This window comes from Mustelus asterias, chromosome 25 (genome assembly GCF_964213995.1).
Source record: "Mustelus asterias chromosome 25, sMusAst1.hap1.1, whole genome shotgun sequence".
Classification (NCBI taxonomy): Eukaryota; Metazoa; Chordata; class Chondrichthyes; order Carcharhiniformes; family Triakidae; genus Mustelus; species Mustelus asterias.
Window position 1 is genome coordinate 12712571 of NC_135825.1, and position 23371 is coordinate 12735941.

Genomic DNA, 23371 nt, shown 5'->3' on the forward strand with positions numbered 1-23371 from the left:
TTTATTTGGTAGCAAATACCATAAGCTTTCGGAGCACAGCTCCTTGTGTTGGCCATGCTAAATTCTCCCTCAGTGTATCCAAACAGGCGCTGGAGTGTGGCGACTAGGGGATTTTCACAGTAACTTCACTGCAGTGTTAATGCAAGCCTACTTGTGACACTAATAAACTTAGTCTTAAAGATACAAGAACACAAAAAGTAGAAGCAGGAGTTGGCCATCAAGCCATTCAATACTATCTTGGCTAATCTAAATGTGTCAATTAAAATAGCACACTGAAGTATGTCATATAATTTTCCAAATTCCAGTGTGCTAAGATTAAATATTACAAGGAATAATTTCTGGTCTTGTATATTTGATTCTATTTGTCCAACCTGATCTCGGATATTAGGACACTACCTTTTAGAAAACAAGTCTTTTGCAAATGTACAGTAAAAGGGCAGGTCATTAAAATATATACAATGATTAATTCACAATATTATTTTTCAACTTTCATAACATTGCATTTTGTATGTGTATCATTCTTAGGCAAGAAAAAATTAGCACATACAGAGGAAGAATCTAACCCAGTCGATAGTGGTCTGGTAAGAGTTTCACGTAGAAAATCATCTAATGCTTTACATCTAACTATTCCTCATTTCAAGTGCCAAGTTTATTTATGGTCACAAAGCTAAAAGTCAAGTATTTGGGTACAAAAGCAAAATATTGCAGATGCTGGAAATTTGAAATTTGAAATTTGAAATTTGAAGTTTGAAATTTGAAATTTGAAATAGAACATGCTGGAAATGTTCAGCAGGTCCAGCAGCATCTGTACCGAGAGAGACAAGTTAATAGTTCACATCTATGAGTTTTGTCAGAACTGGAAATTTGAGTTTGAGATGTAATAACTATTAGACAAGTACAAAGGGAGCGAAAGGTGGAGGGGGAAAGAGTAAAGGTGAAGGTTTGTGGGAGGGTGAAAGGCAGGAGAGATTAAATGACAAAAGGAAGGATAGTGCAGGACAGAAAAAGATAGTCGAGGCTAAGTGAAGGAACTAAAGATGGATCTCAGAAGATGTAAATGGGAAAGGAAAATGATCACCTTCCAAAAAAAAACAGGGGCAGGGGTTATGATCTGAAATTAGTGAATTCTGTCCAGAAAATTGCAAAGTGCCTATTTGAAAAATAAGATTCATGTCCCTCGCGCTGACAGTGAGTTTCATTGGAAGAGTTTAGAAGGCAAAGGACAGAGAGTTAAGGGTGGGATAAAGGCAAAATACTGCAGATGCTGGAATCTGAAACAAAAACAGAAAAGGCTGGAAAATCTCAGCATGTCTGACAGCCTCTGCGGAGAGACAATAGAGCCAATGTTTTGAGTCTGGATAAACCTTTGTCAGAGCTCTCTGTCAGCTCTAACGAAGGGTAATCCAGACTCGAAACGTTGGCTCTGTTCTATCTCCACAGATAGGAGTGGCAGTTGGGCAGAGGATTAAAATGGAATTAAAACAGAAGCTGAGGGTCACACCTGCGGACCGAACAGAAGTGTTTCACAAAAGATAAGAACAAAGGATGCACACTGCGTGGAGTTTGCACGCTCTCCCTGTGTCTGTGTGGGCTTCCTCCGGGTGCTCCTGTTTCCTCCCACAGTCCAAAGATGTGCAGGTTAGGTGGATAGGTCATATTAAATTGCCCCTTCATGTCCAAAGGTGTGCAAGGTTAGGGGGATTAGCAGGGTAAATACGTGAGGTTATGGGGTAAGCCTGGGTATGAATTGGTGCAGACTTGATGGGTCGAATGGCCTCTTTCTGCACTGTAGGCATTCTATGATTCTATGATTTTATGATATAAAATAATCACCCAAACTCAGTTTGGTATCCACAAGGTAAAGACCACCATGTTGTGAGCAGTGAGCACCTTAGACTAAATTAAGCGCAAGTACTTAGGTTAAAATCAGTTCAAACCAAAACTTCTTTTGAACAAAGTACTGAAACTTGAATTTGGATGGAATGGTTCACTTGTACTTTTATTACTCAAATTCAATTCATTGCCCAGTTTTTTTAGTGTTACAATAATAGATTAATGCAGATCAGTGATGGCCAAGCTAGGCTAGTGAGTGGGTTCCTTAGTGGCCCTCTTTCATCTCCGCAAGATTGAAATCAGGACCTGTTTGCTAACCATGACCCCATGAATAAGATAAAATACTGATTTGATTTGATTTGATTCATTGTTGTTAAATGTATTGGAATACATTGAAAAGCATTGATTCTTGCGTTCTCTGCTGACAAAGCATACCATTCATAGAGTACATAAAGGAGAAGGAAAGGAGAGGGGGCAGAATGCAGTGTTACAGTCATAGCTAAGGTGTAGAGAAAGATCAACTTAATATAAGGTTGGTCCATTCAAAATGGCAGCGGGGAAGAAGCTGTTCTTGAGTCGGTTGGTACGTGTCCTCAGACTTTTGTATCTTTTTCCCGGAGGGAGAAGGTGGAAGAGAGTATCGAAGGGAGTAAACACATTTAATACATGACAAATATTTCATACCGAGTTACAGAAAATGCTTAATCATTTATATATTAATAGAACATCGACGACAAATGTTATAAACAAAAAGAAAATTACATTTTGGATACAGAGGGAGCGCACGGCTCTCAGAGTCAATGTTAGGAGCAATCAGCACGCACCTCACTTCACTTGCCTTTGCTTTACATGCGTCTCACTTCAGTCATACCAGTAGGAAATAAACTACATGGACGGAAATCAGCAGAGTGTGGTGCGCGCGCGCATGGGAAACAAGTCAACAAAATGTCTCATTGACCACAGTCGGAATCCAGATAGGCCACATGTGGCCCCCCCAGGGCACAGGTTGCCCACCACTGATGTTGAGGCGAAGGTAACAATGGAATAACTCTCACCATTCCTCTTTAAAGTGGCACAGTAAAAAGCCTCACAACACCGGCTTAAAGTCCAACAGGTTTATTTGATAGCACGAGCTTTTGGAGCGCTGCCCCTTCATCAGGTGAGAGGTAGCCAGCCCACTCACCTGGTGAAGGGCAGCGCTCCGAAAGCTCGTGATTCCAAATAAACCTGTTGGACTTTAACCTGGTGTCGCGCGACCTCTTACTGTGCCCATCCCCAGTCCCAACGCCGGCATCTCCACACCACGGCCTTTAAAATGACAACAGAAAGAAATGCCACACCTTTTTACCTAGTCAGTTACATTTAACTTCACAACTTCAAAGTAAATGAGTGCAAGGCACCCTGGAATGCCGAAGTCATGTTAACGTTCTGACAGGTTGGGGCGGCACGGTAGCACAGTGGTTAGCACTGCTGCTTCACAGCTCCAGGGACCTGGGTTCGATTCCCGGCTCGGGTCACTGTCTGTGTGGAGTTTGCACATTCTCCTCGTGTCTGCGTGGGTTTCCTCCAAGTGCTCCGGCTTCCTCCCACAGTCCAAAGATGTGCGGGTTAGGTTGATTGGCCATGCTAAAATTGCCACTTAGTGTCCTGGGATGCGGGGATTAGCGGGTGGGATATGGGGGTAGGGCCTGGGTGGGATTGTGATTGGTGCAGACTCGATGGGCCGAATGGCCTCTTTCTGTACTGTGGGGTTTCTATAATTTCTATGAGGTTCCTCGAATGAATGAACCAATTCATAATTAAACCAATGATCATAATGGAAAACAAAACATTAGCAGCTAGATGTTTGGTAAGGAAAGTCTCTAATAAATGCTGTTGCTGCTCCCCAGTGTCTTAATAAATAAGTACATCATAGAATCCCTACAGTACAGAAAGAGGCCATTCGGCCCATCGAGTCTGCACCGACCACAATCCCACCCAGGCCCTACCTCCATATCCTTACATATTTTACCCACTAATCCCTCTAACCTACACATCTCAGGACACTAAGGGGCAATTTAGAATGGCCAATCAACCTAACCCGCACATCTTTGGACTGTGGGAGGAAACCGGAGCACCCGGAGGAAACCCATGCAGACACGAGGAGAATGTGCAAACTCCACACAGACAGTGACCTAAGCCGGGAATCGAACCCAGGTCCCTGGCGCTGTGAAGCAGCAGTGCTAACCACTGCGCTACCGTGCCGCCCATTCTCTGGTGTGGCCCAGAGTCTAGTAGTTGGTTCAGTAATTACAACTATAGCAGCACAGGAATTAGGAGCAGAAGTTGGCAAATTTAACCCTTCGAGCCTGCTCCGCCATTCAATCAGATCATGGCTGATCTCTCCCCGGTCTCACATCCACCTCCCCACCTGTTCCCCATATCCCTCTTTTTCTTAGCAGTCTGTCTATCTCCCTCTTGAAAACATTTAATGCTACAGACTCCCACCGCGCTGTGGGGCAGCGAGTTCCACACATTCACCACCCTCTGCGAGAAGTAGTTCCTCCTCATCTCAGTTTTAAATCTCCCACCTCTCAACCTCTACCTGTGACCTCTTGTTCTAGATTTCCCCATAAGAGGAAACGGTTGGGTCGGAATTCCCCCCCAAAAATTCTAAGGACGGTGTTTTACGACCCTGCTCGGGTGAGGCTCGTAAAATCCCACCCGGGGCCAAGGGAGAATTCTATTCTGCTCGCCTCGTCCGCCCCGGAATCGGGCCAGGCAAGGCAGAAAAATTCCAGCCTGGAGTATTTCACGCTGTTTTTTCCACTGGGAGTTCAGACTCGAATCTCCCACACGCTGTGCACTGCAGAGGCCACCAGCGTGCATATCATTAACTTTCAAGGGGCGGAGCCGCTGGAGAGGCTGAAATCAGTGCGCTGAGTGGGCTTCTGCACATGTGCTGATCTGTCAGTGCCGAGGTCAGCGCCGGGGCAGTGACCCCGCACTGATGGTCTCCTAATCGCTGGCCAGCCCCACGGCCCCCGTAATGCTGGCTCACCACCGCCCCCCCCCCCCCCCCCCCCCCCCCCCAACGACCTGATCACTGACCCCTGACCATTCCTGGGCTAGACCCTGATGCACCCGCCCAACCCGCCGCGATCTCCAGCACCCCCCCCCGATAGTAAACCCCCCCAGCAGTCCAGACACCCCCCCCCCCCACCTCCCCCCCCCCCCCCCCCAGCAGGCTGATTCCCCCCAAGCCACACCCCGACCGCTGTCCTCTCTCCTTCCCCCACCGATCCCTATGCAGAGTGGCAATAGGACCCCCTACTCCCACCTATCGCCGCATAGGCTCTACCCTCTCCCCATCAGGCCCCGCCTGCCTAGGCCATGCCCCTATACGATCCACACACACCCCCCCCCCGCCGACACTGTCCCATGCCCGATGGGCAGTGCCAAGGTGCCCCTGGGCATTGGCACTTTGTCCCTTGGGCAGTGCCAGGGCCACAGACTTGCACTGCTGGGATGCCAATGCCCAGAGGGCACCAGCCTCCCCCCCCCACCACCCAACCCTCGGAGAGACCCCCGGTTGCCCCCCTCACTCCAGCGGGGTCGGACCGCTAGTTCCCCATTAGTGGGGAGTTACTCTCAACCCCCCCGGAGTGAAACACACTGGCGGGGGGGGGGGGGGGTAGGGGAAGGTCGGGAGGGGAGGGGGGGGGGAGGGGGGGCGAGGTAGGGGAAGGTCAGGAGGGGAGGGTGGGGGAGGCTAGTTGGCCTGGAGACTTCTTGAAATAGACACAGAAAATATTGGAGATGCTGAACTAGTCTTTTTTAATTTGATTTATTATTGTCACATGCATTGGGATAGAGTGAAAAGTATCATTTCTCGTGCGCTATACAGACAAAACATATCGTTCATAGAGTATACAGGGGAGAAGGAAAGGATAGGGTGCATGATATAGGGTTACAGTCATAGCTAGGGTGTAGAGAAAGATCAACTTTATATAAGGTAAATCCATTCAAAAGTCTGACAGCGGCAGGGAAGACGATGTTCTTGATTCGATTGGTGCGTGATCTCAGACGTTTGTATCTTTTTCCCAATGGAAGAAGGTGGAAGAGAGAATGTCCGGGGTGCGTGGGGTCCTTAATTATGCTGGCTGCTTTCCCGAGGCAGCGGGAAGTGTAGACAGAATCAATAGATGGGAGGCTGGTTTGAGTGATAGATTGGGCTTCATTCATGGCCCTTTGTAGTTTCTTGCCATCTTGGGCACAGCAGGGAACATACCAAGCTGTGATACATCCGGAAAGGATGCTTTCTATGGTATAAACATTGTTGAAAGTTGTAGAGGACATGCCAGATTTCCTTAGAGAAAGTAAAGGCGTTGATGGGCTTTCTTAACTATAGCGTCAGCAACCAGGACAGGTTGTTAGTGATCTGGACACCTAGAAACTTGAAGCTCTCGACCATTTCCACTTCATCCCCGTTGATGTAGATGAGGGCAAGTCCTCCACTATGCTTCCTAAAGTCAACCTCTGCATTTTCATTTTACTGACATTGAGGGAGAGATTATTTTGTCGCACCAGTTCACCAGATTCTCTATCTCTTTCCTGTACCTCGCCTCGTCATTGTTTGAGATCTGACCTACTGCCAGCATCTGTGGAGGGAAGAACAGAGTAAATGTTTCAGGTTGATGAAAGATTGCAGCACCTTCATCTAATTTATGCCAGTTTTTCAATTAAATTATGGAAGGAAGTGAAAAAGAAGGAACATCTCATATGGGGCAGCATGGTGGTACAGTGGTTAGCACTGTTGCCTCACAGTGCCAGGGATCCGGGTTCAATTCCAGTCTCGGATCACTGAGTTTGTACATTCTCCCCGTATTTGTGTAGGTTTCCTCCGGGTGCTCTGGTTTCCTCCCACAGTCCAAAGATGTGCAGGTTAGGTGGATTGGCCGTGCTAAATTGACCCTTAGGGCTCGATGTTACCATTTTCATTCTAAGTGCTGAATCTGGGCGCAATTCAGATCCGACTTGGAAATCTGCTTTCAGGTGCTCCTATACGCACTTAGCCTGAAAAAAAAATCACGGGTCTGAATTGCGCTATGGGTGGGGCTTAGCACGCCCGAAACGATCGGAGCTCTGAACTGCGCATGTGCAGTTAGAAAAAAAAATTGAAAATCGCACTGCTGTCACATCACTCCCGGGCCGCAAAAAGCGGATAAAGTGGCCCAGGAGTGATGGTCCCCACAGACAACAACCCCACCCCCACAACATAACTTTCCCCCTCATCCACCTACACCCCCGCTACCCAGACCAATCGCGACCCCCTGCCCCCTTCTCCCCCCACCCATCACCCGCAGAGTGGCAGTGGACCCCCCTGCCCCTGCGTCGTCCCCCCCGCACCAGAGGTCCATCTGGCCTCCCTTCCCCCCCCACCACCAGACAACAATCTGCCCTCCTCCCCACCCTCCCCACCCAGACAACGATTGGGCCTAACTCCTCCCCCCCCCACCAGACAACGATCTGCCTTCCTCCCTCCCCACCACCAGAGATACATCTGACCTGCCTCCCTTCTCCCACACCTGCCCCCCTCCCCCCAACCAGAGAATGATCTGGCCCCCCACACCCTCCCCCCACCCGCCCCCCCCCCCCCCCCCCCCCCCCAACCACAACCGATCTGAGTCAGAGAGCCGTTGGAAGCTCTGAACTTACCTCTTCAGCAACTGGAGCGCTCGAAACAGACCTTTTGTTGAGCATGTCTGTTTTGCGCCGAATCTGGACGCGTGAACGCGGTGGTAAAGGGGGAAATGCTGATAAAGTTGGGCGGGCAGTTTATAAATTCAATTTAAATGCATGCAAATGCATTTAAATCGCCGTTGCGCCCGTTTCGGGCACGAACCGGATTGCGGCCATTCCCGGGCCTTGGTAAAGTGGTCATCCGCGCGGGCGCGGATCGCGTTAATGGCCTCACGCCCGACTTTACCACGTTTTCACGTCCGAAAATCGGCGGGACGGCAATGGTAAAATCGGGTCCATACTGTCAGGGGGATTAGCAGGGTAAATATGAGGGGATATGGGGATAGGGCCTGGGTGGGATTGTGGTCGGTGCAGACTCAATGGGCCAAATGGCCTCCTTCTGCACTGTGGGGATTCTGTGCAATAATTAAATTCTTTGCCAGTCACAAGTTTTGCATTTCCTTCTGTTTGAAATCAACTGCCCTGTGTGACAATGTTAACTTGTTCACTTTTCAAAAGCTTTTCAGAGACATCCATGGCCAAGACATCACATATGACATGGATGCGAGGATGTCCAGCTTTCAGAGAGAAGACTTTCCGCCTTATATTTAAGAAACATCAGCACAAACAAAGGAGCCTGTCTAATTAGGAAGCAGTGCTGTCCTTTCAGGACAAGTTCAATGGCTCTACACTTGGATTTCAATAACGCTTCTGTTCCCATCGCTTTCAATTTACATGCTACCCGAGGACAGTCCGAAGCCCCCACTTTAACCAAAGTTGCCATCTCTGCCAACAACTTCAGTTCCATAGCCTGCGTGGCATTTGAAGAAATTTAGCCATTATTGCTGGGGCTATTAACAGATAAATGCACAATACCTTTGCATTACGACCCATTATCCATGACTGGTAACTCATCAAATAAATAGATTATTGTCTGTTCTGAAGTTTTCAGACAGGGAAATGTCACACAGACAATTTGCATGTTCATCCACTGATATCACCAACAATAATTCTGATGTAAACTGTCTCCGACTGCCTCTGTAAATTCTTTTTATAAAACGATTGTATTACAAGATTTTTTTTTTGTCCATCTGATCTGATCATTGATTATTTCGATTGATCAAACATCAATAACTTCCAGCTTTGACAAAGTGTGGAGATGCCGGCGTTGGACTGGGATGGGCACAATAAGTAGTCTCACAACACCAGGTTAAAGTCCAACAGGTTTATTTGGTGACACGAGCTTTCGGAACGCCGCTCCTTCATCGGGTGAGTGCAGGATTTGTTTCACCTGGTGTTGTGAGGCTACTTACTGAGTTTTGACAAAGGGTCGTCTGGACTCGAAACGTCAGCTCCTTTCTCTCCTTACAGATGCTGCCAGACCTGCTGAGATTTTCCAGCATTTTCTCTTTTGGTTTCAGATTCCAGCATCTGCAGTAACTTGCTTTTATCAAATTATTGACGCATACAACAGCAACAGGAGACGAAAGTTCAATTTGTCAACAAATTAAGTATTTTTTGTGAATAAACTGTCACCTGAACATTGAAGCTCCAGTACTTGGTAACAAATGTCAAGTTAATATTTGAATAATCAGAGGTATTCAGGATGGTATTTTAAGTATTCAATTTTATACAGTTAATTACTGTGGAATGTTACAGGACTTAAAGTTGGTACAGAACCGATTGACACAGGCAATTTTAAGATGTTAACTTTTATTGCCCCTGTTAACTTATATTTGTATTTGCGTGTAAGTGTTTTCTTGGCTTTGGAGTGATTGAGTTAATTTTTAAAAACCCAGCAGCAAGCCTCCTGTATTTAAAAAGGTTAGTCTATTTTATTCACCTCCTTGCCCTGGAGGTTACTAGTGATAACTACAGTCCATAACTTCCCCAGCATCGGATTTGGGAGCTATCCCAAACATGCTTCGGGGAATCCCTCTGGGAAGTTCCCAGGTAAGCATTTACTCGGCAATTGCCCAGAAACGTTAACTTTCCCTGGACAATTGCACTGTCCTGGGAACCATCCGACAGAAGCAATTGAAATCTCTAACTTTGGGTGGTTTTACCAGTTTTACCCTCATAGTTACTCTAAAAGAGTTAGAAGAAATGAAAGCGCCTCCAACTTCAACTTAACTATTTTACAGACCCAGACCGAACCCTGCTTGAGATACCCCCAAATCCCTGACTCTTGAGGGGTCCTCCCAACTCCCCCACCCAACTAAGCACCCCCCTCCTCGTCGTATTCCCTACATCCCCACCCACATGGATTCTCCAACTCCGCCAAACAACACCCCCAACCCAACCTCGCTGATGTCCAACTCCATCCCCTCAATGTCCATGTCACCGCCCCCCCCCGGCCAATGTCTGAACCCCGCATCCCCCCGATTCCTGACTTACTGCACCCCCCAATATCCGATTCCCCCCCCGCCGATATCCTAACCCCACACTCCCCTGATGTCTGACTCCAACTCCCCCCCCCCATGTCCAACTCCCCCTGACAATGCCAAACTCCCACCCTGCTAATGCCCAAACCCCGCACTCCCCTGATGTCCGACACCCCCGCGCCCCCCCCAATGTCCAAACACTTGCACCCACCTGATATCCAACTCCCCCTCCCCCGCCAATGTCCAAACCATCCACCTCCCCATGTTCGACTCCCCGCCCCACCGATTTCGGAACCCCCACATGCCATTCCCCTACATTAGACACCTGGCGTCTCCCTGTTACTTTTAATGAAACATTTAAACTCAGCTCCTTTACGTCGCAGACGCCAGGGACTCATTTCGCTGCCTGAGTCTCACCTGACCTGAGTCAGAAAGTTCCAGCGAGATGGATGCTGAATAATTTAAGCGCAGGTAAATTGACTGAGAGCGGCAGTCTGTGCTGATTGCCGCTCCGAGGAAATTATGACCCGTTTACATCACACTCACTCTCTCACTTGCACTCTTTCACACACACACAGAATCATAGAATCCCTACAGTGCAGGAGGAGGCCATTCGGCCCATCAAACCTGCACCAACAATACTCCCAACCAGCCAATATCCCTGCAGCCCCATGTGTTTACCCTGATTATCCACATATTTATCTTGATAATCCCCCTGATACTGGGGGTCAATTTAACATGGCCAATCCACCTAATCTGCACATCTTTGGTGTGTGGGAGGAAACCGGAGGACCCGGAGGAAACCCATGCAGGGACGGAGAGAATATGCAAATTCTACACAGTCACCCGAGGCCGGTATTGAACTCGGGTCCTTGGCGCTGTGAGGTAGCAGTGCTAACCACTGCGTCTCACTAACACACACACACACACACACTCACACTCACACACACTCTCACACACACACTGATGCACTATCAATCGAGCGGAGACTAGTTGCGAGCAAGACAAATAGGCTTTTATTGGCAAGAACTTGGAGCCATCCCTGTCGGTGATCGGGTCTGAACTGAGGGCAAGGGGGAGGAGCCACCGCCTTTATACCCAGACCAGGGGGAGGAGACTTGGGCGGAACCGACAGGGATGTGCCACATATACAGGTACTGAGAAATACTAACCACGGTGGTTAACCACGACAGATAACATATAACAGTGGTTTACCACATTCACCCCCTGTTTAAAAAAAAGAGTCCGTCAGGGGTGAGGCAGAGTGAACAATACTTACAGATTGAGTCTATCCGGAGGCCTGCTCTTCCGCTGCAATCTCCGTAGTACCGGTTCCGACGTGGTTTCAGGTCGCGGTGTCGTTTCGGGCGCCGGAACGTAGCTGTCATCCGTGTTTTCATCCAACCCTCGGGTGCGTGGTGACGACTCCTGGGGCTCAGGCGAGCTGTAAACGGGGCCAAGAGGGGTGAGAGGTGATTCGGACATGGAATGGACAGTCGGGGGTTGGGGGTGAGGGGTTGGGGGCTACAGGGGTCCCTGAGTCACCTGCGGGTGCTAGGTCACGGATAGATACTGTGTCCTCCCGCCCGTTGGGGTGCTGCATGCAGGCGTACTGGGGGTTGGCGTGGAGGAGTTGTACCCTCCCGACCAGGGGGTCAGACTTACGGGTCCTGGCATGCTTCCGAAGCAGGACAGGGCCTGGGTATGCCAGCCACGACGGTAGTGAAGTCCCTGAGGAAGACCTCCTGGGGAACACCAACACCCGTTCGTGGGGGGTGGCATTGGTTGCTGTGCAAAGGAGGGACCTAATGGAGTGTAGTGCCTCCGGTAGGACCTCTTGCCAGCGGGTGACTGGAAAGTCTTTAGACCGTAGTGCTAGTAAAACGGCCTTCCAGACAGTGGCGTTCTCTCTCTCCACCTGTCCGTTACCCCGGGGATTGTAACTGGTCATCCTACTTGAGGCTATGCCTTTGGAGAGCAGGTACTGTCGCAGTTCCTCACCCATGAAGGAGGATCCCCGGTCACTATGGATATAGCTGGGGTAACCAAACAGAGTGAAGAGGCTGCGCAGGGCCCTAATAACTGTGGCCGAGGACATATCTGGGCAGGGAATTGCAAAGGGGAAACGTGAGTACTCGTCAATGACATTGAGGAAGTATATGTTGCGATCAGATGAGGGGAGGGGGCCTTTGAAGTTGATGCTGAGGCGTTCAAAGGGGCGGGTGGGTTTTATGAGGTGTGCCCTGTCTGGCCGGTAGAAGTGCGGCTTGCATTCCGCGCAGACCTGGCAACTCCGAGTTATGGACCTGACATCCTCAACTGAGTAGGGCAGGTTTCGGGCTCTAATGAAGTGAAAGAACCTGGTGACCCCCGGGTGGCAGAGGTTGTTGTGGAGAGCCTGTAACCGGTCCACCTGTGCACTGGCGCATGTTCCACGGGACAGCGCGTCAGGTGGCTCATTGAGCTTCCCGGGCCGATACAGGATATCGTAATTGTAGGTGGAGAGTTCGATCCTCCACCGTAATATCTTGTCGTTCTTGATCTTGCCCCGCTGCGTGTTGTTGAACATGAAGGCAACGGATCGTTGGTCCGTGAGTAGGGTGAACCGTTTACCAGCTAAACAGTGGCGCCAGTGCCGTACAGCTTCCACTATGGCTTGGGCTTCCTTTTCGACAGAGGAGTGTCGAGTTTCGGGGCCCTGGAGGGTTCGTGAAAAGAAGGCCACGGGTCTGCCCGCCTGGTTAAGAGTGGCGGCTAGGGCGAAATCAGACGCATCGCTCTCCACCTGGAACGGGTTGGATTCGTCTATAGCGTACATCGTGGCCTTCGCGATGTCAGCTTTGATACGGTCGAAGGCCAGCCGAGCCTCCGCTGTCAAGGGAAAAAGGGTGGATTTTATGAGCGGACTGGCTTTATCCGCATAGTTGGGGACCCACTGTGCATAGTACGAGAAGAAGTCCAGGCATCTTCTCAGTGCTTTGAGGCTAGTGGGGAGGGGAAGTTCCAGGAGGGGACGCATACGGTCGGGATCGGGGCCGAGGACCCCATTCTCCACTACGTACCCAAGGATGGCGAGGCGGTGTGTACAGAACACGCACTTCTCCTTATTGTAGGTCAGGTTAAGGAGCCTAGCCGTGTGCAGGAATCTGTGGAGGTTGGCATCGTGGTCCTGCTGATCATGGCCGCAGATGGTGACGTTATCCAGGTACGGGAAGGTAGCCCGCAGCCCGTTCTGGTCTACCATTCAGTCCATTTTGCGCTGGAAGACCGAGACTCCGTTGGTGACGCCAAAGGGGACACTGAGGAAGTGGTAAAGGCGACCATCCGCCTCGAACGCCGTATATTGGCGGTCCTCCGGGCGGATAGGGAGCTGGTGGTATGCCGACTTCAAGTCAATGGTGGAGAACACCCGATATTGTGCAATCTGATTGACCATGTCAGATATGCGGGGAACGGGGTACGCATCCAGCTGCGTATAATCGGTTAATGGTCTGACTGTAGTCCATGACCATTCCGTGTTTCTCCCCGGACTTAACGACTACCACTTGAGCTCGCCAGGGGCTGGTACTAGCTTCGATGATCCCTTCCCTGAGGAGCCGCTGGACTTCGGACCTGATAAAGGCCCTGTCTCCAGCACTATACCGCTGCTCTTGGTGGCGATGGGCTTGCAGTCGGGAGTGAGATTCGCAAACAAGGAGGGTGGGGCGATCTTAAGGGTCGAGAGACTGCAGGTGGTGCGCGGTGGGCAATTTAGGCGCTGCTGATTGCAAACGGAGAGCGGGGGAAAAGGCCCATTATCTGTAGAGTGACACTCTTCAGATGGGTCATGAAGTCGAGCCCCAGGAGTACAGAAGCGCAGAGGTGTGACAGCACGAGGAGCCTGAAGTTATCGTATACCGTGTCCCGCACCTTCAGGGTCACCACGCAGCAGCCAAGGACATTTACAGAGCGGGATTGTGACGCCATGGAGATCGTCTGCTGGATGGGCCGCATGGAAAAGGCGTATCGGCGCACCGTATCAGGGTGAATGAAGCTCTCCGTACTCCCACTGTCAAACAAACAATGCTCACTGTGCCCGTTTACCTCAATGTCCATCATGGACGCGGCGAGACGATGAGGCTTTGTCTGATCCAGGGTCACTGATGCCACTGTTGAATCCTGCAGAAAGCTGTAGGGAGTTGCAGCTGTAGGAAATGGCGGCCCCTGCTGGTCACTCGTGGTAATTGTCGGCCAAGAGGACGGCCCCTGCGGTTTGCCGACGGCCGATGACGTCATCCAAGATGGCGGCCCCCGCGGGTCGCACACGGCCGGGGGCGTCCAAGATGGCGGCCCCCGCAGGTCGCACGCGGCCGGGGTCGTCCAAGATGGCTGCCCCCGTGGGTCACACGCGGGGGCGCTCGTGGATTTGGGAGCAGACTTACGGCAGGCCTTTGCGTAGTGCCCCTTCTTCCCACACGCGGAGCAGAACGACTCCCTCGCCGGGCAGCGTTGTCGGGGGTGCTTACCCAGGCCGCAGAAGTAACAGTTCGGGCCTCCAGAGGTTGCAGCTGCAGTCAGGTCACCGGAGAGGCGTGGGGCGGTGTAGGGCTGTGGTCCTCCCGGTAGCGACGGCCGCAGTGTCCAGGATGCGCCCACGTGGTCAGGTGAGTAGGATTCGAGGTATTGGGAGGTCACTTCTCGGGACACAGCCAGTTGCACAGTTTTCTTTAAGTCCAGCGCACCCTGTTCCAGCAGCCGTTGCCGGATGTAAGTAGTTCCGATGCCCGTGACAAAGGCATCCCGGACTAAGTCGTCTGTATATTGGGTGGCCATCACAGACCTACAGTTACAGTCCCGGGCAAGCCGACGCAACGCGCGCAGGAACTGGTCGACTGATTCACCTGGCTGCCGTCTGCGCGTAGCGAGGAGGTGCCTCGCATAGACTTCGTCAGGCCGTTTATTATACAGGCCTTTTAACAGTTCGATAGCGGCCGTATAATTTTCCGCGGATCGTAGCGTATACTACGTCGCTTACCCGGCCGCGGAGCACCCGTAGTTTGTCAGCATCTGTACTGATGGCAGTGGAGGCTTCGATGTAATCCTCGAAACATTGCAGCCAGTGGTCAAACGTGTTAGAGGCTCCGGCAGCTTCCGGGTCCAGATTCAGCCTTTCGGGTTTCAGTAGCTGCTCCATTCTTCAAAAAAAAAACTTGCCAATAAAATTGATGCGCTGTCAATCGAGCCGAGACTAGTTGTGAGCAAGACAAACAGCTTTTTATTGGCAAGAACTTGGAGCCATCCTTGTCGGAGATCTGGTCTGAACTGAGAGCAAGGGGGAGGAGCCACCGCCTTTATACCCAGACTAGGGGGAGGAGACTTGGGCGGAACCGACAGGGATGTGCCACATATACAGGTACTGAGAAATACTAACTACAGTGGTTAACCACTACAGATAACATATAACAGTGGTTTACCACACACACTCACACACACACGCACTCTCTCACACACACTCACACCCTCACACAGACACACACCCTCACACACACACTCACACACACGCACTCACACACACACACACTCACACACACACGCACTCTCTCACACACACTCACACCCTCACACAGACACACACACTCACGCACTCACACACACACACACTCACACACACACACTTTCTCACCAAAATTAGGTACAGGGGAAGTTGAAAACAATACTTACAAAAATGGAATGGATCTCAGTCCCTGTTTTGATACAGGGCTTGTTATCCTGCAGCCGCATTGTTACATTTCTTAAATGAAGGTTGTTAAATTGCAGAGACGTCTCAGCAGTTGCGATGGTTTCTGTGGTCAGCCAGTAGGAAGTTGGTTTTCTCGGGTAAGCTCGAAGCGGAACAAGGTCAGATCGAGGGGGAGTGGAAATTCTTTATTTCCCTTTCAAGTAACTGTGGTGTGGTTATTTTTTGAGTGTGGGTGATTACAGCGGTTCAGTGGCTTCCTGAATGATGAAATCCTGCAATTCACTTCTGTACACCGAGAGCAATTTGCCTTGTTTTTGAACAGGAAGTAAAGACAACCACAGTACCATGTGGCCCTGTAACAAATACCAAATCATCTTTCAGATCAGGCATTAAGATCATTTTAATTACAGTCTGAATCATCCTCCAACCTACTGTGGTGGCTTTTCACACCTCAAGGTTTCTTATCAGTGTTACCAGACTGTGCCCCTTTATTTTTGGAATTGTGGTTTTTACAACTTTCACTTGACTAGAAATGTTGCAGTTTGCACTGAGACCAGAGCAAACTGCTTAAAATACAACACCGCCTTCAAGGGTGAAGGTTAGAAACCAACATATCACCCTCAGGGGAGTGTGAAGAGAGAGACATTTCCTGTGGCCTGACACCCATTGAAACTCTCAACTGGCCGAGGGAGAGACATTAAAAGTGCAAATTGCTGAGTATTGAGAGGTGGCTTCCACAGACAGAGCCACCCGAAACCTCTTGGAAATGCACAATGGGTGAAATATTTCAAGGCAAGGCTGACAGCCACTCAAGAGTGATTGCAAGTGACGCAGGCGGTGTCAAGAGTGGGCTTCAGCAGAGGGAACAAACTGAGAGCCCTCTCTTCCTCTTTCTCTCTTTTGGAATAAGCTCAGTTTTAAGAAGCCAGCTCTTACACAATGCGACCAACAAAATGAAATCCCATAATAATTGCATCTTTTACATCGCATCCAAGGAGGCAGCAAACCCAAATCAACGACAATATTCAAAATCTATGCTGCAAGGACAATGAAAGGTACTTGAATTTATACTATTTTACTTTTTTTAATTGGACACTAACTGTGTGAGTGTGCGCATGTATGTGTGCACATGCATGCATGTGGTTGTATATGTGTGCACGTGTGTTTGTGTGTGTGTGCTTGCATGTGTATATGTGTGCATGTGCGTGTGTGTGCGAATGTAAATGTGCACGTATGTTTGTGTGTGTGCGTGTGCTTGTGTGGCCTTATGACTGCATAACAGCCGAATGCTTGACGTTGAGTGTTTGTTACTTTTCACAGATTTAGTGGTTAATATCTTTGCTCTTTTGTTGATGCAAGGAAACTTTGTTCTATGAGCTCCTTATTGCTCACAGTTTAAATAATTAAATACGTTCTGATTTGGAAATGGCACATCCTCATAAAAAAGAAATATAACCTTTGTAGGGACAAGCTGGGGAGGTTGAACAGAGGGAAGACAGATCAGCCCATCTCACCTGGCTAGAATAAAATTGGTAAGAAGTCTCACAACACCAGGTTAAAGTCCAACAGGTTTATTTGGTAGCAAATACCATCCATTTGGCAAATACCATCCATTTGGCAAATACCATCCATTTGCCATAAAATTGGCAGCTTGTCTGGGAGGAATCACAGACTGACAAAAGAATTGGAATGTGGAAATTAAATGTTCCTTCAAAAGCAACTTACAAACAGCTAAATGTTTTCTTGGCTCCGTAATTCTGAACTGCTAAAATATCTGCATTCAAAGTCATGCTTTCATTGAACAGAATGGGATAACTATATATATCCAATGCACGCACGCACACACGCACACACATAGATGCACACACATGCACACAGACAAACACACACATGCACACAGACAAACACACACATGCACACAGACAAACACACACATGCACATAGTTAGAGTCCAATTAAAAAAGGTAAAATAATATTTGATGTATTTGGGAATAACAAGATGGGGTAACTATATGAATATTATTATTAACTATAATATAACAAGAAGTTAAGGACATTGTCCCGAGAAGAGTTAAAAGGTGCAGCTTCGCACTTAGAGATGGAATCCTGCCTGAATGCCAGAAAAACAGAAATTTTAAAACAGACGGTGAAACATCGCGAGGTGGAAAATGAGGACAGCACGGTGGCACCCTGCTTAGCACTGCTGCCTCACAGCGCCAGGGACCCGGGTTCAATTCCAGCCTTGGGTGACTGTCTGTGTGGAGTTTGCACGTTCTCCACGTGCCTGCGTGGGTTTCCTCCGGGTGCTCCGCTTTCCTCCCACACTCCAAATATGTGCAGGTTAGATTAATTGGCCATGGTAAAATTTCCCTTAGTGTGAGGGAGAGTATCAGGGTAAATACGTGGGGTTACGGGGATGGAGCCTGGGTGGGACAGTTGTTGGTGGGTGTGGCAGGAAAAGTCCGCCCATCGTCGCTGATGCCAGGAACTTGCTTCGCTGCCTGAGTCTCACCTGACCTGAGTCAGAAAGGTCCAGCGAGATGGACGCTGAATAATTTAAGCACAGGTAAATTGATTGAGAGTGGCAGTCTGCGCTGATTGCCGCTCCGAGGAAGTTATGACCCGTATACATCACTCTCACTCTCCCACTCACACACACTCACAGATACACACACTCTCTCTCACGCACACACACTCACACAGACATACACACTCACACAGACACACACACTCACTCTCTCTAATCATACGCACTCACTCTCACGCACACGCACTCACTCTCTCTCATGCACACACACTCTCTCACATACACACACTCACTCTCTTTCACACATACACTCACTGTCTCTCACACACACACGCTCTCGTGCACACACGCTCACTCTCTCTCACGCACACACACACTCTCTCTCACGCACATGCACTCACTCTCTCTCATGCACACATATTCACTCTCTCTCACGCACACACACACACTCTCACGCATACACACTCACTCTCTCTCATGCACATACACACACACACACACTCTCTCACTCACACACACACACACACACTCTCACTCACACACACACACACTCACTCTCTCTCATGCACACACACACTCTCTCTCACTCACACACACACACTCTCTCTCATACACACACACACTCCCTCACACACACACACTCTCACCACAATTAGGTACAGGGGAAGTTGAAAACAATACTTACAAAAATGGAATAGATCTCAGTCCCTGTTTTGATACAGGGCTTGTTATCCTGCAGCCGCATTGTTACATTTCTAAAGTGAAGGTTGTTAAATTGCAGAGACGTCTCAGCAGTTGCGATGGTTTCTGTGGTCAGCCAGTAGGAAGTTGGTTTTCTCGGGTAAGCTCGAAGTGGAACAAGGTCAGATCGCGGGGGAGTGGAAATTCTTTATTTCCCTTTCAAGTAACTGTGATGTGGTTATTTTTTGAGTGTGGGTGATTACAGCGGTTCAGTGGCTTCCTGAATGATGAAATCCTGCGATTCACTTCTGTACACCGAGAGCAATTTGCCTTGCTTTTGAACAGGAAGTAAAGACAACCACAGTACCATGTGGCCCTGTAACAAATAACAAATCATCTTTCAGATCAGGCATTAAGATCATTTTAATTACAGTCTGAATCATCCTCCAACCTACTGTGGTGGCTTTTCACACCTCAAGGTTTCTTATCAGTGTTACCAGACTGTGCCCCTTTATTTTTGGAATTGTGGTTTTTACAACTTTCACTTGACTAGAAATGTTGCAGTTTGCACTGAGACAGAGCAAACTGCTTAAAATACAACACCGCCTTCAAGGGCGAAGGTTAGAAACCAACATATCACCCTCAGGGGAGTGTAAAGAGAGAGACATTTCCTGTGGCCTGACACCCATTTGCAAACTCAATTCCACTCCTAAGAGTACTTCACGTACAACGTCAGAATCCAGAGTGTCAGTAACCCTGACACTCCTCAACACATATACAGGTGAGGCTCCAGATTGGGCAGGCAGTCATTGTCTCAATCAGGGATCTCATACTCCAAGAGGCCAACCTCATGGGACTCATTGAGACGATTCCAGTCATGCTGCTCAGTAGAACAAATTTTCCGATTCTAAATGGCCTCACGGCAATGACAGAAGACTAATGGGTGGTTCATTCTCATTGGTGCATAGCCCAGTTTCTCAGTATTTTTCTATTTATTTGTGGGACATAGACATCGCTGGTTGGCCAGCATTTATTGCCCTTGAGAAGATGGTGGTGAGTGAATTGTTGCAGTCCATGCTCTGTGGGTTGACCCACAATGCCGTTCGGGAGGGAATTCCAGGATTTAGCCCAGTGACTGTGGACGAATGGCGATATATTTCCAAGTCAGGACGGTGAGCGGCTTGGAGGGGAACTTGCAGGTGGTGGTGTTCCCATGTATCTGCTGCTCTTGTCCTTCGAGATGGAAGTGGTCGTGGGTTTGGAAGGTGCTGTCCAAGGATCTTTGGTGAATTGCTGCAGTGCATCTTGTGGATAGTACACACTGCTGCTACTGAGTGTCGGTGGTGGGGGGATTGATTGTTTGTGGATGTGGTGCCAGTCAAGTGGGCTGCTTTGTCCAGGATGGTGTTGAGCTTCTTGAGGGTTGTTGGAGCTGCAGCCATCCAGGCAAGTGGGGAGTATTCCATCACACTCCTGACTTGTGCCTTGCAGATGGTGGACAGGCTTTGGGGAGTCAGGAAGTGAGTTACTTGCCACAGTATTCCTAGCCTCTGACCTGCTCTTGTAGCCACTATGTTTATGTGGTGAGTCCAGTTGAGATTCTGTTCAATGTAGCTCCATGGATGTTGACAGTGGGGGATTGAGTGATGGTTACACCACTGAATGTCAAGGAGCGGTGGTTGGAGTGTCTCTTATTGGTGAATGTTACTTTCCATTTGTCAGCCCCAAGGCTGGATATTGTCCAAATCTGAACAAATATTCCCAAAGTACAAGCTAACATTAACAATAACAACACAAAATCAGAAAACGTGGCGAGAACAAGAGAGTGAACGGCCAGAATTGTATGCCCCCCGAGGGACAGGAATGACAGGTAGGGGGAGGTGTAAAATTGGTTCCCATGCCCATTACTTGCCTACACCCAGATATTTTTCACATGGTGGTCGGTCTACTTGCCCATAGGCCAAATAAGCCCCTTAAGTAGCCAATAAATGGCCACTGAACAGTCTCCTCCCACCACCACGAGGATTTTCCGTACGGCAGAGGAGATAAATACTGTGCCCAACCCGCCAGAGGTGAAACCTGGCAGTATCATGATCGGACCAACGGGTTGCCTCCTTGCTTGGCAGCTTGTGCCCATTAGAGGGTGCACCCAAGGTATACCCACCTCTGCATTACCCTTTCACTCTCACCCTGTCAATCCCAGCACATAGGGGAGGCAATGGCCGAGTGGTATTATCGCTGGACGATTAATTCAGAAACTCAGCTAATGTTCTGGGGATCCGGGTTCGAATCCCACCACAGCAGATGGTGAATTTTGAATTCCATAAAAATATCTCAAACTAAGAATCTACTGATGAGCATGAAACCATTGTCGATTGTCGGAAAAACCCAGCTGGTTCACTAATGTCCTTCAGGAAAGGAAATCTGCTGTCCTTACCTGGTCTGGCCTACCTGTGACTCCAGAGCCACAGCAATGTGGTTGACTCTCAATTTCCCCCCTCTGAAATGGCTGAGTAAGCCACTCAGTTTTATCAGTGTTTCAAGAAGGGAGCTCACCACCACCTTCTCAAGGGCAACTAGAAATGAACATTAAATGCTGGCCAACCAGCGATGCCCATGTCCCATGAATGAATGAAAAAAAACACAAACCCCTCACTGAGGCCAGCCAGCCCAGCTCTGGTGAGACCCCAGGACTTACCTTCATCTGGACTCCCTAGGCACCTCTTCACTGGGACTTCTGCAGTGCCAGCAGTGGTCTGAAAGCACTGCTCGGTCAAGAGACTTGTCAGCTATTTGATTGGCGGCAGCTCCTGAAGGTGCAACTCCTAACCCACACATCTTTGGAGCATGGAAGGAAACCAGAGCACCCAGAGGAAACCCATGCAGACACGGAGAGAATGTGCAAAGTCCGTACAGTCACCCAAGGCTGGAATCAAACTCAGGTCCCTGGCACTGTAAGGCAGCAATGATAACCACTGTGCCACCGTGCCTGACTATTAGAATTGTTTCTTAATAGGTTAGGCAATGCATTGGCTAACTTTTCCAATTTCGTTTTGCATTGACATTGTGTATTATAGTTCTAGGTTTTCTCCTGGCTATTTGCACTCACTTAAAGCGCACAAATGTATCTGGAGTATACAAGTCCAGTTTTACAAGCCAAAACCTTTCTAGATCTGAGCACATGTTGGAAAATCATCTGTTACTCACACAACTCTCAGTACATTCAATATTACATTACACGATTCCTTGGAAGAGTTCTTGTATGAATCTGATTTAATTTAATTTCCCAACTTGGAGTATAAACTATTTTAGTACAGGAATGAGATAGAGAATCTGGTGAACTGGTGCGGTGACAATAATCTCTTCCTCAATGTCAACAAAATGAAGGAGATTGTCATCAACTTCAGGAAGCGAAGAAAAGAACATGCTCCTGTCTACATCAACGGGCAAGAAGTAGAAAGGGTCGAGAGCTTCATGTTTTTAGGTGTCCAAATCACCAACACCCTGTCCTGGTCCCCCCCATGCCGACACTATAGTTAAGGAAGCCCCACCAATGCCTCTACTTTCTCAGAAGGCGAAGGAAATTTGGCATGTCAGCTATGACCCTCACCAACTTTTACAGATGCACCATAGAAAGCATTCTTTCTGGTTGTATCACGACTTGGTATGGGCTCCTGCTCTGCCCAAGACCGCAAGGGACTACAAAAGATCGTGAATGTAGCCCAATCCATCACACAAACCAGCCTCCCATCCGTTGACTCTGTCTACACTTCCCGCTGCCTTGGCAGAGCAGCCAGCATAATTAAGGACCCCATGCACCCCAGACATTCTCTCTTCCACCTTCTTCCTTTGGGAAAAAGAAACAAGAGCCTGAGGTCACGTACCAATCGACTCAAGAACAGCTTCTTCCCTGCCGCTGTCAGACTTTTGAGTGGATCTACCTTGCATTAAGTTGATCTTTCTCTACACCCTATCTATGACTGTAACACTAAATTCTGCACTGTCTCTGTTTCCTTCTCCATGTACGGTATGCTTTGTCGGTATAGCAGCAAGAAACAATACTTTCACTGTATACTAATACATGTGATAATAAATAAATCAAATCAAATCAAATCAAATTGATTAGAGCTTCCAGTTTGTGGGCGTCATTCCGTTGTCTGCTCTGGCTGTTTGCACTGTTTCACTCACATGTAATGTGCATTTTGCAATAGGGCCAGTCTAGAGTCCAGAGCTTTGACGAAGGGTCATCCAGACTGGAGACGTTGGCTCTATTCTCTCTCCACAGATGCTGCCAGACCCACTGAGACTTTCCAGCATTTTCTGTTTTTGTTTCAGATTCCAGCATCCACAATATTTTGCTTTTATTATAATATTTTAAATCTGATCTCTCTGATATTTGTAGACATATTGGGGGCGATTCCCCCAAAAAAAGTTCCAAGTGCTGAATTTGCGGGAAAACTGATGAAATTCATAATTGTGTTTTCACTGGGAGTTCACACTCGAATC

General features: G+C 48.7%; 1 protein-coding gene across 1 annotated transcript in view; it reads left to right on the plus strand.

Annotated features, from left to right (window-relative positions):
- Positions 1 to 8642, plus strand: part of LOC144511711 (polymeric immunoglobulin receptor-like) — a 67150-nt gene extending 58508 nt beyond the window's left edge. The window contains exons 12-13 of the mRNA XM_078241937.1: positions 526 to 581; positions 8074 to 8642. Of these exons, the coding sequence (XP_078098063.1) occupies positions 526 to 581; positions 8074 to 8166 (149 nt within the window). The 3' untranslated portion in view covers positions 8167 to 8642. The remainder of the gene's footprint in view (positions 1 to 525; positions 582 to 8073) is intronic.
- The last annotated feature ends 14729 nt before the right edge of the window (positions 8643 to 23371 follow it).